The 13923-nt window shown below is 44.1% G+C and overlaps 1 protein-coding gene across 1 annotated transcript in view; it reads right to left on the bottom strand.

Annotated features, from left to right (window-relative positions):
• Positions 1 to 3533, bottom strand: part of ARHGAP10 (Rho GTPase activating protein 10) — a 319494-nt gene extending 315961 nt beyond the window's left edge. Inside the window, exon 1 of the mRNA XM_032330629.1 lies at positions 3131 to 3533. Coding sequence (XP_032186520.1) covers positions 3131 to 3284 — 154 coding nt within the window. The 5' untranslated portion in view covers positions 3285 to 3533. The remainder of the gene's footprint in view (positions 1 to 3130) is intronic.
• Between the last annotated feature and the right edge of the window lie 10390 nt (positions 3534 to 13923).

Here is a 13923-nt window from a genome sequence, read left to right as displayed (position 1 = left end):
AAAGAGAGAGCATGCGTATGTGGTGGGGGAGAGGAGGTGGGAGGAGAAGGAGAGAATCTCCAGCAGACTCTGTGCTAAGAGCGGAGCTCAACACGGGGCTCAATCCCAGGACCCTGAGCCCAAGCCAAGAGTCGGTCACTTAACGACTGAGCCACCCAGGCATCCCTTAACCTTTTAATATGTGTGTGTCTGGGTATCCTTTGTTTCTTTAAGAAATTAGCACAATGCTACAGGAGTTCAAACACATTCCCTAAATTGGGCTAATTCAACTACATGATGATAAACTCAAGGACAAGGGTTTCTGGCTTATTACCTCTTTGTATCTCAATCCCAATATTTAATAAATCATAGATGCTAAATATTTGCTGATTGCTGCATCACTGAACTTAGCAGTCAGCCTTCAGGTCCCACAGAGCCACCTCCAATTTCTTTAAATATTTATGGAATACTCAAAACATCATGACATCAAAACTACATAAAGCCAACAAGTATTTAGTGCATGCAGGAGACATCTTACAGGGCAATTAAAAACAAATCACTTAAACTCACAATTCTGAAAATGCACCAAATGCCATTTATGCACAACGGAATATAAGACACCTGAAAATATAATCAGTCTGACCCAGGTGATTGCTGTTCTTTCTGCAGCTCCTCTCCCCACCTCACATCCTTCCTTGACTTCTTGACTCGAAGATGTTAGATAGAAAGTTTAACTGGTCAACTGGTTAGGCAAATGACTGACCTACACTGCGATTTCCAAACACTGCATAACGTTACCAGTACCTCTAAGAAGTAGGACAAGAGAAACCGAACACAAAATAATTAAGTGACCTGTTCAGCTGTCATGTGGCCAGGCCCTAACCAACAGGAAAGGTGAATTAAACACAGGTGTCCTGACTTAAGTCAGGTGCTCATAGTCTTTGATATGAACTAGAACTACACTTTGAGGAGCAAGTTGGGCAAATGCAGGGTCTTCCTAACTGGCCTAAAGCATGTAAGCTAAAGCTATATTTTTGTTGTCTTCTGGGAAGGACTTCAAGTTAATCAAATATAATGAGAAAAAAGATACTTTTGGGTTGCTCTTTTTTTTTTTTAAGATTTTATTTACTTATTTGACAGACAGAGATCACAAGTAGGCAGAGAGGCAGGTAGACAGAGAGGGGGAAGCAAGCTCCCTGCTGAGCAGAGAGCCAGACTCAGGGCTCAATACCAGTACCCTGGGATCATGACCAGAGCCAAAGGCAAAGGCTTAACCCACTGAGCCACCCAGGTGCCCCCTTGGGTTGCTCTCTTAATAATGATTATAAATTATGTTTCTTATGGTAAAGGACAAGAATCAAAAGGAGTAAGACAGCAGTTGACAAATTCAAGAAAGTCTACATTCTGGGGAGGAAGGCTGACAGCTGGCCCCCCAGATGCACCAGCTGCTGCTGGAACACCAGGCATGTGTCCTGTTGGCAGAAGAGCTTACATGCAGTCACATAAATAGCTTTCTACCAGTGGCCAAACTCGCTTTGCCATCTGCCTCTCCCCATACCAAAGGCTCCCTCCTTATCATCCTAACTCTAGAGGGAGCTGCTACAGCCAGTAAAAGAGAAGGTACACTCCCCCAGCCAGTGACACTGGTTAACACCAAGTACAGAGGAAAGAGACCTCTCCCTCATGTTCTCAGGGGCGCTCACATGTACACACACACACAAACTGCCTTTCTTATTCCTGCCTACATATTTATAACCCCTCCCTACTTCCTACCCAACACACATACCTAATGCCAAGACACTGGACAGTCATCAACCAAGTAAGCCTACTTGTCACATATCCCAAACAAAGTGATTCCCGATCCTCATTTTGCATCACCAACAAGGTCACAGAACATCATCCAGACATCATCCAGAGCAGTGACTAGCTTCCAGAATTACAGGGATGGCTCACTAAATTCTTCCCATTAAAACTTATTTCAACTCATTCATTAAATGAATATTTACTGTTCCAGGCACTGTGCTGGGTTCTTGAGACGGTTTTATTCAGCATATTTTAATCTTCCTTGATACAAAATGGTGGTAGAGGGGAGAGTGATATGGAGTATTTTTCCTAGAGATGATATCTGCAAACAAGTGTACAAGAGACTAACTCCCAAAGCTGGGAATTACTGAACTGAGAAACTAGAAAAGTGGTAGAGACCCTAACAACACAGATTTGTGAAGCTGGGTACTGCCCTGTCCCTCGTCTGCTGTCTTCTTAAGAGGACACTCAGAGGTATCATCAAAGGGTTATGGACCACAGGTGTGCTCAGGCCGCCCAGCTCCTCACTGGAGCTAAAGCTCCCCGCCCCACCCCCCCACACCCATCCAGCAGCATCACCAACTCGGTGTTTCAGCAAAAATTTTAGATCTCCTAGACTACCCTCAGATACAGATGTTATCTATTGAGATCTATTTCCTCGGTGGCCACTTCCTAGTTTTTCAAAAAGCAAGAAAAGAACAAGGAAGGAAGGCATCAAGCCCGACGTGGGTGGAATTCCCTAGTTGCAGGCAACGCTGGCTCCGGCCAAAGGGTAGGCTGCCTGCTCGCCCTTTCAAGTCCCAATCTTTGAACCCTCCCCAGCGCAGGAGGGAAAGAATGTGCGGAAAGCAGCACAACGCCAGGTGAACTTTCTGGTTTAGAACAGTGGAGGATCCGGGCCGAAACTATCCGAAAAGATCAGAAAATGATAGGGTAAGGGTGCAGTTGAAGGGACTTTTGAGTAAATCACGCAGCAGGTTTTCAAAGAATCCCCAGGAAAGTCCTCTGGAGAGGTCACGAGGCAAAACGAGTGAAACTGAGCTTTAGGGAGCAATCCCACCTGACCTCGGGCGGGTGGGGCAGGGAACTGCAGGCACCGAGGGGTACCCGGCTGCGGGCGGAGCTCTCCCACGCACAGCTCCTGCCTCTGGCTGCTGCTAAAGCACTAGGGGCGGGAAAGGGGACTGGCCACCCGCTGCCTGGGGAGCCGGGCAGGATAAAGCCCGGGGCCTCCCAGTCCCCAGTCTCCTGTTCCGCGGCCAGCGCACGCGACTGCCCGTCTCCCTCCCGCAGAGGCTCCTCCCGGCCTCGCCGCTCCGCAGCCTGCCCGCGCCCACGTCCCTCTTACTTTTGGTCGCTGCGATGAGGTTCTTCCCGTCCTTGATGAGCTCTTTTATGAACTTGTTGGTCCTCTCGAGCTCCGCTTCATGGGCGCGGATCCTCTCCCTGAACCACGGGCTGTCCAGGTAGCAGTCGCTGAACTCCAGGGGCTGCAGCCCCATGACTGCCGCGGTCCGCCGCCCGCCCGCCGCGCACTACGGCCGGAGCCGGGCTGCTGTGCCGTGGCCAGGTGCGGGACGCTTGGGCAGGAAGTCCCGGAGAGGCGCGCGGCCCCGGGCGAGCGAGGCACGGACGTGTCCCTCGGAGCTGAGCCCGGCCGCCGAGGCGAGCGAGAACCGCGGCGCCCCAATCCCGGCAGCCCCCGCCGAGCCCCAGGCGCCCGCGGCCCCGCCCAGCCCGGCCCCCGCGCCGCACACCCTCCCCGAGGCGCGAGCCGGCCCGCCCCGGGCGCCTCCCCGGCCCGCCCCGCGCCCCCGCCCCCTCTCGCCCCCTTCTTTATCCTCCGCCTTCCTTCTTCCTCCCTCCCTCCCTTCCCTTCCCTTCCCCAGCACACTCTTCTCCTCTTCCCCCTGCGCAGTTGCCCCTCCTCTTCCTTCCGAGCCTCACTCAGTCTAGAATTTCGTCCCGCGACTCTCCTCCACCCCCGGGGCGCGTGCCCCTCCCCTTTCACCGGCTCCCTTTTTGGGGTGACTCAAAGTCAGCTCCGCGAGGCCGGGAACTCGACGGGGAAGGGGCGTCTTCCTAGCAGCCTCTAATCCCCTCCGCCGGGAGATCGCGCTCAGATGTCTGACTTGCGAGAGGAAACGATTGACTCATTGATCTCATTTATTCTGGGAACGACCCCGAGCTGTGGAAGTTCCGCACGCAGGACTCGCTTTTCTTTATCCCCGTTCTTCATCTCAAGTAAAATGCATGTTAAATCTCCGCTTTAATTGAAAGCTTTACCCGAGCAGGGAGAGCTTGGGGGCCGGCGGCTCCTATTACACTCTTCTGCGTATCTACACAGAAGGATTTGGAGGGAAGGAGCGGGTGGATAAACCACTGAAGAGTTGTCTCTGTTGTATTCAGATTAAATTTGCTTGGGTAGGTGGAGATGATCTTTATTGTTCTAAAAATAACCACTAGAAAACAAATGCCAGGTTTCACGAGGTGGGGGTGATGATTAAATGAGAATTTATGTCAGTACTCATGGAAAAGTATCCTGTGTATTCTGAAACAATTCAAATGTGTCTCCAAAAAAAAAAGACATTTTAAGTAGTTGAGATTTATACTTAAAAGTTGCCGTAACGAACAACCGATTTCTTTTTATAGTGGCAACTAGCGATTTATTAAGCTATTATGTGCCAGGCACACACCGGGAACTCTACATACATTTTTCACAAGCTCTCAACATATGTTTACATATCCAGGTTTATTAAAGATGTTAATATCCTCCAAGAAACTTCAAACTGCTTGTTTAAAACGTTCAGGCTCCGCTCTGGGTAATTAAGAATCTGTTTGGACAGCATGTTGTTGGAGTGTAACCCTCAGGAACAAGTTAAATAAGCCTCCTACTCAATGAGCTCTTTTGTTACAAAATAGCACCGCGTGCGGCAGACCCAAAGAAAAACAGATAAACATTATTGCTTTAACGTCCATCCTCCAGGGAGTTCAAAATGTTTTACAAATAACTTTTAGGCATTGAAAGCTTCGGGTCCTCCTAAAATCAGCAGGGAGCTGGATTCTACAAAGCGGAGAGAAGAGGCAAATAAAGGGGGGAAAGATACAAGAATAAAAGGGATGTAAATAAGCAGGACCTGGCAAAACAGAAACTGACTCAATCCTCTAGACAGAACCCTAACCGTATCCTCATACACAGCAGGTGCAGATACTCATCAATGTACTAAACATAAAAATAACCCGTGAGCCAGCAACTCCACTCATTGGATATATACCCAAGAGAAATGAAATCCTATGTCTGTACAAATACTCTTTCCAGTAGCATTGTTCTTAAGAGCCAAAAAATGGAATCAACCCTAAAGTCCAACAACTGATGAATGGAGGGATAAAGAAAATGTGTGTATCCATACAGCAGAATATTAATCTACTAATGGAATATTAGAAAAAATTTACTGATGCATGCTATAACACAGTGAACCTGGAAAACATGTAAGTGAAAGAAACCAGTCATAAAAGACCATATATATTATTCAATTCATTTGAAACATCCAGAACAAGGAAATCTGTAGAGTCAGAAAGTGGATGAGTTATTGCCAGAGTCCGAATGGTGGTGTGGGGGTAGAGTGTTTTCTTTGGGGATGATGAAAAGAAACTTAGATTTTGGTAATGATTGCACAACTCTGTAACTATACTGAAAATCATTAAATTGTACATGTTAATGGGTGGAATACCTGAATTACAAAGTTAAAAAAGGGGGTGGGGGCTATTCCAAAAATTCCACTCTCTCCTTATTAGTTTCTACTCCCAGCCACAAAAATTCTGGTTCATTCAGTGTGGCCACTTCTTCTTTAGATATTTAGATATTTGGAGGAAAATGAGTTGTTTAAAACAATTTTACAACATCACAAAAACAATGCTACCTCTGTCTTTACACGCGCACACCCCAAAACAGTGTTAAAGAGCGGGTGAATATGAATCTTAATTCAACACTCAACAGGTCTACTGTGATCACCAGGAGTGGAAGGCCTAATTAGTTTAGCTTTATTCAATTACATCTTGTGCAGTGCCTAGTAGAGATGATCAGTAACTAGAAAGAATGAGTATGGCCAAGTCAAGGGAAACCTTATGGTACAGTGGAAAGATAGAAATTTAGGAGCTCCCAGTCACCTTTACTACATAACAATTGTACCAGTTTGGCAAAGGTAAATTTTCTGTAAATCTCAGGCTTGCCATCCATGGCATGGAGAGGATGACTTAGCAACTGCAAGTTGGTTGAGAAGATTTAATAAAATTGTTTTTGTAAAGTACCTGCTGAAAGTCATGATACTGATGATCAATAGAAGGAGGAGAAAGTTTGGAGGATAGGCTGAAAAGACAGAGGAGGAAGAGGAGATGAAGATTACATTCCATCAATATGGGGAAAATGGTGGGGGGGAGCAGGCAGCAGAATCTATTCTAAAACCACATAAGACAGAATTCAAAGAAAGTGATCACAAAAGCAGATACTAATGGGTTTCTGGGTCTTATTTTTGTTCATTAATTCATTCATTCTTCCCACAAATATTTGTTAAGTTTCTATACATATTATGTACTATGTGTTAGGTGCTGGTGATACAGCAGTACACAAAACAGTGTCTGTCCTCACTGTGCTTTTGTTCTCTGGAGGGAAAAATGACATGTTAACTACCCCCCTAACCCCCTCCCCACAAATATATATCTAATTTAAAATGAAAGTTCCATACAGTTAGAGCATGTGAGAGATTATAATCGAGGGCCTGATAAAAATGAAGAGTGGGGTCAGGAAGATTTAACAGAAGTGTCATTTAATCAGTGACCAGAAGAATCAGTAGGAATTCACCATTAAGTAGAGGGCTTTGAGAGCAAAGTAGTCCAGGCATGGAACCAGCCTGCGGAAACCTCTGGCATGGGAAAGAGACTGGTACATTCAAGAGACAAAAGAGGTCAGGCGGCTAAAGCATGGTCAGTGAGAAAAACTGGCTCAAGACAACACAGGGGCGCCTGGGTGGCTCAGTGGGTTAAGCCGCTGCCTTCGGCTCAGGTCATGATCTCAGGGTCCTGGGATCGAGTCCCGCATCGGGCTCTCTGCTCAGCAGGGAGCCTGCTTCCTTCTCTCTCTCTCTCTCTCTGCCTGCCTCTCAGTGTACTTGTAATTTCTCTCTGTCAAATAAATAAATAAAATCTTTAAAAAAAAAAATTTATAAAAAAAAAAAAAAAGACAACACAGGTGGTGGAGGGGAGGAAGGGGCCCAATTGCACGGAGCCTCATAGGCCATATTTATGATTTGGGGTTGTATTGTAGTGCTATTCAGAGCCTTTAAAGAGGTTTCAGCATGATGGGGATGTGATTTGGTTTCTGTTTTCTCTCTAGCTGCTGGGTGGAGAATGGGAGTCCAGAAGGATGGCTTTTGGAGTGGTCTGAGCAAGAAATGGGAAAGTTTTAACCTCTAAGTAACAGTGGAGACAGAAATAGATCAAAATATATTGTAGAGGGAGATTCTGGGAGTTGACGATGGCCTGGATATTAAGAAATGAGGAGGGTGTGAAAGATGGCCCCCAGGCTCTTGTCATGATAAGTAAGGTGGGTGGATATGAATTTCACTGAACATTCACTGAAAGGAAAACAGGGGATAGAGAAGTCCATGTGGTGGTGGTAATTAATGATGACTGGGATGGGCAAGATCAGTTTCAGTTTCAGACTCATTTTTAGATGCCTGGGAGACATTCAAGTATATATGTCAGGTAAGCATTCTTATGCTTTGCTAAATGCTTGGATTAGCTAAGGATTTGAAACAATGCAAATTGGTCAGGTTCCAGTCTAGATAAAATAGAGGTTAATACAAATGAAATCTTCTCTTTATGTAGGTTTTGCTACATACAATGTTGTCTTTCCCTGATGAGTAACAAAGTTACCACATATAAACTCAAACATGGCTTCTACTTAATCTTTGGATATGTTTCAGGCTGAGTCAGTTAGAAATAGGTTCAGACACACTGTAACAGAGAAATGTAAAATAACAGTAGTTTAAACCATAAAGAGTTTATTTCTCTCTTATGTACAGGAAGTCCAGAAGTAGATAGTCTAACGGGATTCCACAGTCCCCAGGGAAGCATTGGGTTCCATCCTCAGTTTCACTTCACAATACAAGGAGGCTCCTAGAACTCCCTCTGTGTGGGAGGAAGGGAAAGGATAAAAGTGTACCCCCCACGCCCAGCTAAGTCAGCACTTTGGTCAGCCTTCCAGCAGGTCTCAGACATTTTTGTATTTATCTCATTAGCCAGAACTTAGTCACATGGCCACACTTCACTGCTTCACTGCAAGGGAAAATGGAAAAGGTGGTCTTTTATCCAAGTACACTGTCACCTAAGTAAAACTTGAATTTTTTTTTTACAAAGAGAAAAAGGACAACAGATTTTGAGCAGAGACCTAGCATCTCTGCTGCAGGATGACAGCTTTATGAGTGAGGCCCATAAATTATAGCTATGGCAAAACATAAATGATACAAAGAAATGCAAGATAAATCTTAGAGTGTCTTCCAAATTGTATCAGACTGCTTTTTCTCACAAGTATTAAGGGGGGAATTTTCAAAATAATGTAAACAAGAAATTATTGGACCATATCACTAAAATCCTCCCTGGAGAGCTAAGACAGGGTTCTGTAGATTTATCACCACTCCAGCTTCACTTTTCTGTGATTTGCTCAGCTCTGCACCAGCTAAGTATTGACTTTAGCCTCTTGGACACTTCCTTTCTGAGAATCGAATGGCTTCATCATTTCCAGATTTGCCTATAAACAATGTTACTTCATACACCAGAAAGATGCTCCCCTATCACAACTACTTCCATCAGGGCATCAGACCAGTTTAAGAGACTGCCATGACCTATCTCAGTTAAACCCGGAGGCTTCTCCCCTAATGCTCACTGAGGCAGGGTAGGGATGATGCCAAGTTGCTTAGGCCACCCAGGGGCCACCCTTTGAGCTGGGGGTGACCACTGCAGGTAGGCATCATACAGTCTATTGAGGGCAGAAATTTAAAAAAAAAAAAAAAAAAAAAGGTAGAGGAAGGGTAAATTCCCTTTCTCTGTTTGAGTTGAGATGTCCATCTTCTCCTATCCCCAGACACTGTTACTCCTGGTTCTCCTGCCTTCAGACATGGACTGGGCTTTCACCATTGGCTGTCCTGGTTCTTCAGCTTGCAAATGGAAGATCATGGGACTTCTTGGTATTATATATATAAATCCTTTGAGCTGAAGGTGGGTTAATCTACCAAAATATGATGATGGTATACAATGAGTTGGTGAATGAGGAATCGATAAAATATAATGGTCAAAGTTGTACAACAATGTGAATATACTTAATCCCACTAACCTGTACACTTAAAATGGCTAAAAATGGTAGACTTTATGTTATGTGTATTTTACCACAATAAAAATAATATAAATATTTATAACCACAATAAAAACATGTATTTTTACATATTGCATTGGTTGGTTCTGTTTCTCTGCAGAATCCTGTCCAATATACTCTATATCTCCCAGGAGTGCATTGGGTACATGTGTGTGCTGTGGAGAAATTATTACTCATGCCTCTAATGTTAACACAGTACCCACTATATGCCAGAGAGGACCCTAGAACCAGACAAAGTAAACAAAATGAGCACTTTCGGTAAAAGGTACAATTCATGTCCTAATGGATTAATGTCTCCAGTCAGGGAGAAGGAACATATTAAATAATTACAAATATAAATATTCAATGAAATCACTGATAAGTGCTAGGAAGGAGCTGTCCATGATGCTATATATAAGAGGAATTTGGCCTTTTCTGAGAAATTAACAACTGAGCTGAGATCTGAAGAAGGATTAAGTGGATATGATCTAGAGGGGGAGAAACATGCCCAGTGAAACCTTGGTCAGAGAGCTAGTACAAGAAACCAAAACGGCCATGTGGCTGGAGCACCATGGGCTAAGATGCAACTCCTGGAAAGGGAGCGAGTGCCCATCCATCTGCATCTGCACCAGGCTTAGCAATTTTCCTCCGGATTGCTAAGCATGGGTTCCAGAACCCCCTAGGGTTTCCCGATGGCTTTTAAGGGATGCTCACCTTTTCCAGCACCTTGAGACATAACTTGGAAGAATTTAGACCCCAAGAAAGTACTAGAACTATTCCACTTAAGGTAGTCAGCAAATATTGGGGCATTTGGTTGGCTCAGTCAGTTAAAGCATCTGACTTCTGCTCAAGTCATGATCTCAGCCTCCTGGCATCCAGCCCCTTTTGGGCTCCCCGCTCAGTGGGCAGTCTGCTTCTCTCTCTGCCTCTGCCTCTGCCCTCCCCCATTGGCATTCTCTCTCACACACACACAAATAAATAAAATCTTAAAACAATATATGTAGCAAATATTAAGTACCTGGAATGAGCAAGGCACTGTGCTGCAAGAAACACCAAGGTGTTTCCTGGTGAGACAATTTCTAGGTGAGACAATTCCTAATCTCAAGGCATCTACAATGTGGTGAACTCTAGCCATGGGGAATAAGCGACATAGGGATAATTATAAAACAAAGCACACTGCTGCTTCCAAAGGACTCAGCTCACATTTGGAGTTAGAAGAAACTGGCTGAAGAACATGTGGGCCAAGGCACACAACCAGTACCCTTCTTGGGTGGAGTGCCCTGCCAGTGAAATCACTGATTTTCCTGCCTCTGGGTTTGGAGAGAATTGGCAGGGAGGAGAGGGAGCTGGGCATATCCTATTATATATGCTGATACATATCAGCGGCCACTCCCCACTGCCCACAGATCCCTCCAGCAAATGCTGCCCTCTTTTCTAGAACATGTGAATCAATTGACCAAAGCAGAAACCTTGTACTTTGTTTCATCCAGATAGCAATGGATATTTAAAAAACATTAGTAGAAGGAAAGAGGAGAGCTCTAAAGAGTATGCTTTTCCCAGGACCGCAAATGCCCCTTATATGACCCTGAGAAAGGTTTCACAGGGTGACCTTCAACTGGGCAATTATCCAATTATGGGAAAGCCAATCTACAATGATTAGAGGCATACTTTCAGAGTCCATCAGCACTTAAGTAAAATGGAAAATGAAAAAGGTTTAAATACTCGTGTGTTACCTTTTGACCCAATAATACCAGGCCTGATCATTTGTCCTAAGAAAATAATTATTTTTAAAAGTATCTGCTCAGGGCTATTTGTTGCAAGAAAGAAAACAAAAGGAAGCAATCTAACAATTGTAGAATATTAAAATAAATCAACACATCAACTCAACAGATTAATGAGAACATGGGCTTTGAGGCCATTAGAATGATTACTTTTTTTTGCTCTTAATGGTGGATACTGGCATCTTTGGAGGCTTAGCCTTCCTTCCCACTTAAAAAGAGCATCCTGATTTTCACCTGGGTAACTATTTTCCCACACAGCATGGAGTCTTGGTAAAATTCATGTGCCTGCTTCACATGAGGGAATCCAAAGAGATCCCTGGAGATTCCTTCTGCTAATCCTTCCTCTCAGACCTGCAATTGCCAAGGGTGGGGCACCTGCCCTAAGCTCAGCCAACCAGATTCTTTTTCCCAGGCCTTTGACTCTAAAGTATAAAGCACTGACAAATGAAACAAAGTTCATCTGCTCCAGCCAAGAGTGTCAAAAGAGACCTGCTGCCTGGCAGTCTACCCAGCTTCCTGTTCCAAGGCTGATATGCCAAGCTGTTGTCCTTTCACAATTTTCCATGGGGTGTGTCATTTTGAAATAGAGTTTTATAATAAATAATTGCATTAGAGAGATTTTATGTATGTATGTATGCATGCATACTCCTCACTGCCAGTGCAGGACTTGAACTCACAACCCTCAAATCAAGAGTCAGATGCTTAGCTGACTGAGACACTCAGGTCCCCCATCATGGAAGAGAATTTTAAAATTAAGCCAAGATGGGTTCCTGGACCTCCATCCTGTGTTTGAGCTGCCATGATTTCATCTAGTAGTGCATGACACACATGTGTAGTGAACACAGTGAACAGAGTTCTTACTTTGACAAGAAGGAAGTCTGAAAGATGACCAAGGATAACCTATCTCTCTTTTTTTTACCTTCCCAGAAGCAGTGTAACCAACACACTTTCAAGAAGGGCACTTATGAGTCTAATGAAGCTCCCTGGGCTATGATCAGGTAGAGACAGTTATAGTTAGAGTTACTCCTTCTGGGAGTTTACACCACTACTCTTGGCTGTTTAATATATCAGCCAATTTTAGAAAGTTTCATGCAATAACCTACAAGAGGAATAAAGCTGCCAGGGCATCAGGGTCAACATGATTCATAAAAATGTTCAGGTTAAGTATAAGATACAAAAGAGAATGAGGGTTTAGGGGAGGAAGCAAGATGGTGGAGGAGTAGCAGACTAAAATGACATCAGTTCCCAAGAGTTCAGTTAGGTAGTTAGCAAACCATTCTGAACACCTACAAACTCAGCAGGAGATAGAAGAGAAGAAGAGAAGTGCAGCAAACATAGGAACAGAAAATTGACCCCTTTCTGGAAGACAGGACATGCAGAGAAATGAATCCGAAGCAACAGGAAGATAAAGCTGGGGGGCAGGGGTAAGACTGACTTCCGTCAAGTGAGAGAGCAGCGGAGCAGAAAATCGGAACTTTTACAAGTCTGCTACACTGAGGAACCTTGCTCCAGAAGCTAAGCAGGGGTGGAGCTCTCCCAGGGAAAGTGTGGTCTCAGGACCTGCGGGGTCACAGAAAGACGGGGGGTCCCTGAGTGTGGCAGAGTTCCCAGGTATCGGAGTGGGGAAGTTGGCTACAGAGACAGAGGCAAGGAGTGCACTCTCAGCTCGGGGTCACCTTAAACCATAATTCATAGCACAGTAGGGCCATGGTTCTTCAAGCAGGGACCCCACAAATGGCAGATCCAGAGAGACACCCCCTCCTTCCTCCTCCAGAAGAAGCAGTGTGGGAACATGCGGCAGGTATCTGCTTGGTTTGGAGACTCCAAATGGGGCCGTGGACCAGAATTAGAAACATTCAGTAACAGGCTGACTGAGCCCAGAGTATGGCCAGAGATCAGGAAGATAGGAGGGATTGATTGCTTTCCTCTGAGGGTGCACTGAGGAGTGGGGCCCCAAGCCCTCAGCTCCAATGGGGCTGGAGACTGAGAGGTTGCCATCCTCATTCCTGTCCTCCAAAGCTATACAGAAAGTATCCAGGGAACAAAAGCTCCCAAGACCAAAACAGAGCAGATTACTTAGCATGATCACTAGCAAGGGTGGTACAATTTTGCCTCAGGCAAAGAAATTTGAGAATCACTGGAACAAGCCTTTCCCCCAGAAGATCAGCAAGAATATCCAAGCAAGACCAAGTTCACCTATCATTGAGAACTGCAGAACTCCAGATCTAGGGAAATGCAGCACATAGAATTCATGGCTTTTTCCCATGATCCTTTAGTCTTTCAAAGTTAAATTTCTTAAATTTTATTTTTTTTATTCTATTTTTTTTTAAATTTCTTCTTTCCTACTTTAACATTTTTAACTATCTTACCAATACCTTTTTAAAAAAATATTTTTAAATTTTCATTGTTATACTCATATTTTATCTCTTCATTGTATTTAACATTATTTTGTGTGTATATATAGGTTTTTTTTCTTTAAAATTTTGGGATACAATTTCTTCTAATAAATATATCCTAAATCTAGTGCATGACTTTGTTCTAGTCTCCAGCCTGATCACATTCTCTCCTCTTTCTTTTCTCTTTTTCCAACCAACTTCTTATCTATCAATTCCCTTTTTAGAATCATTTTTGATTTTCATCTTTACAGTCATATTTCATCCCTTCATTGTGTTTACCCTTACTTTTGTGCATATATATATATAACTTTTTCTTTCTTTAAGATTTTGGGAGGTAGTTTCTTCTAAGAGACCAGAATACACCCTAAATCAAGTTGCTGGCTCTGTTCTATTCACCAGTCTAATTAATATATATATATATATATATATATTTTTTTTTTAACCTTTCCCCCCTTTCTTCCCCTCCCCCCCCCCCGCCCAGTTTTCTGGGATTTTTGCCACCATTTTAGTATTTTTTTCTCTCATTCATCTATTCTTATCTGGATAAAATGACAAGGCA

This window comes from Mustela erminea, chromosome 2 (genome assembly GCF_009829155.1).
Source record: "Mustela erminea isolate mMusErm1 chromosome 2, mMusErm1.Pri, whole genome shotgun sequence".
In the NCBI taxonomy this organism is placed as follows: Eukaryota; Metazoa; Chordata; class Mammalia; order Carnivora; family Mustelidae; genus Mustela; species Mustela erminea.
This window is presented reverse-complemented; position numbering and strand designations above follow the sequence as displayed.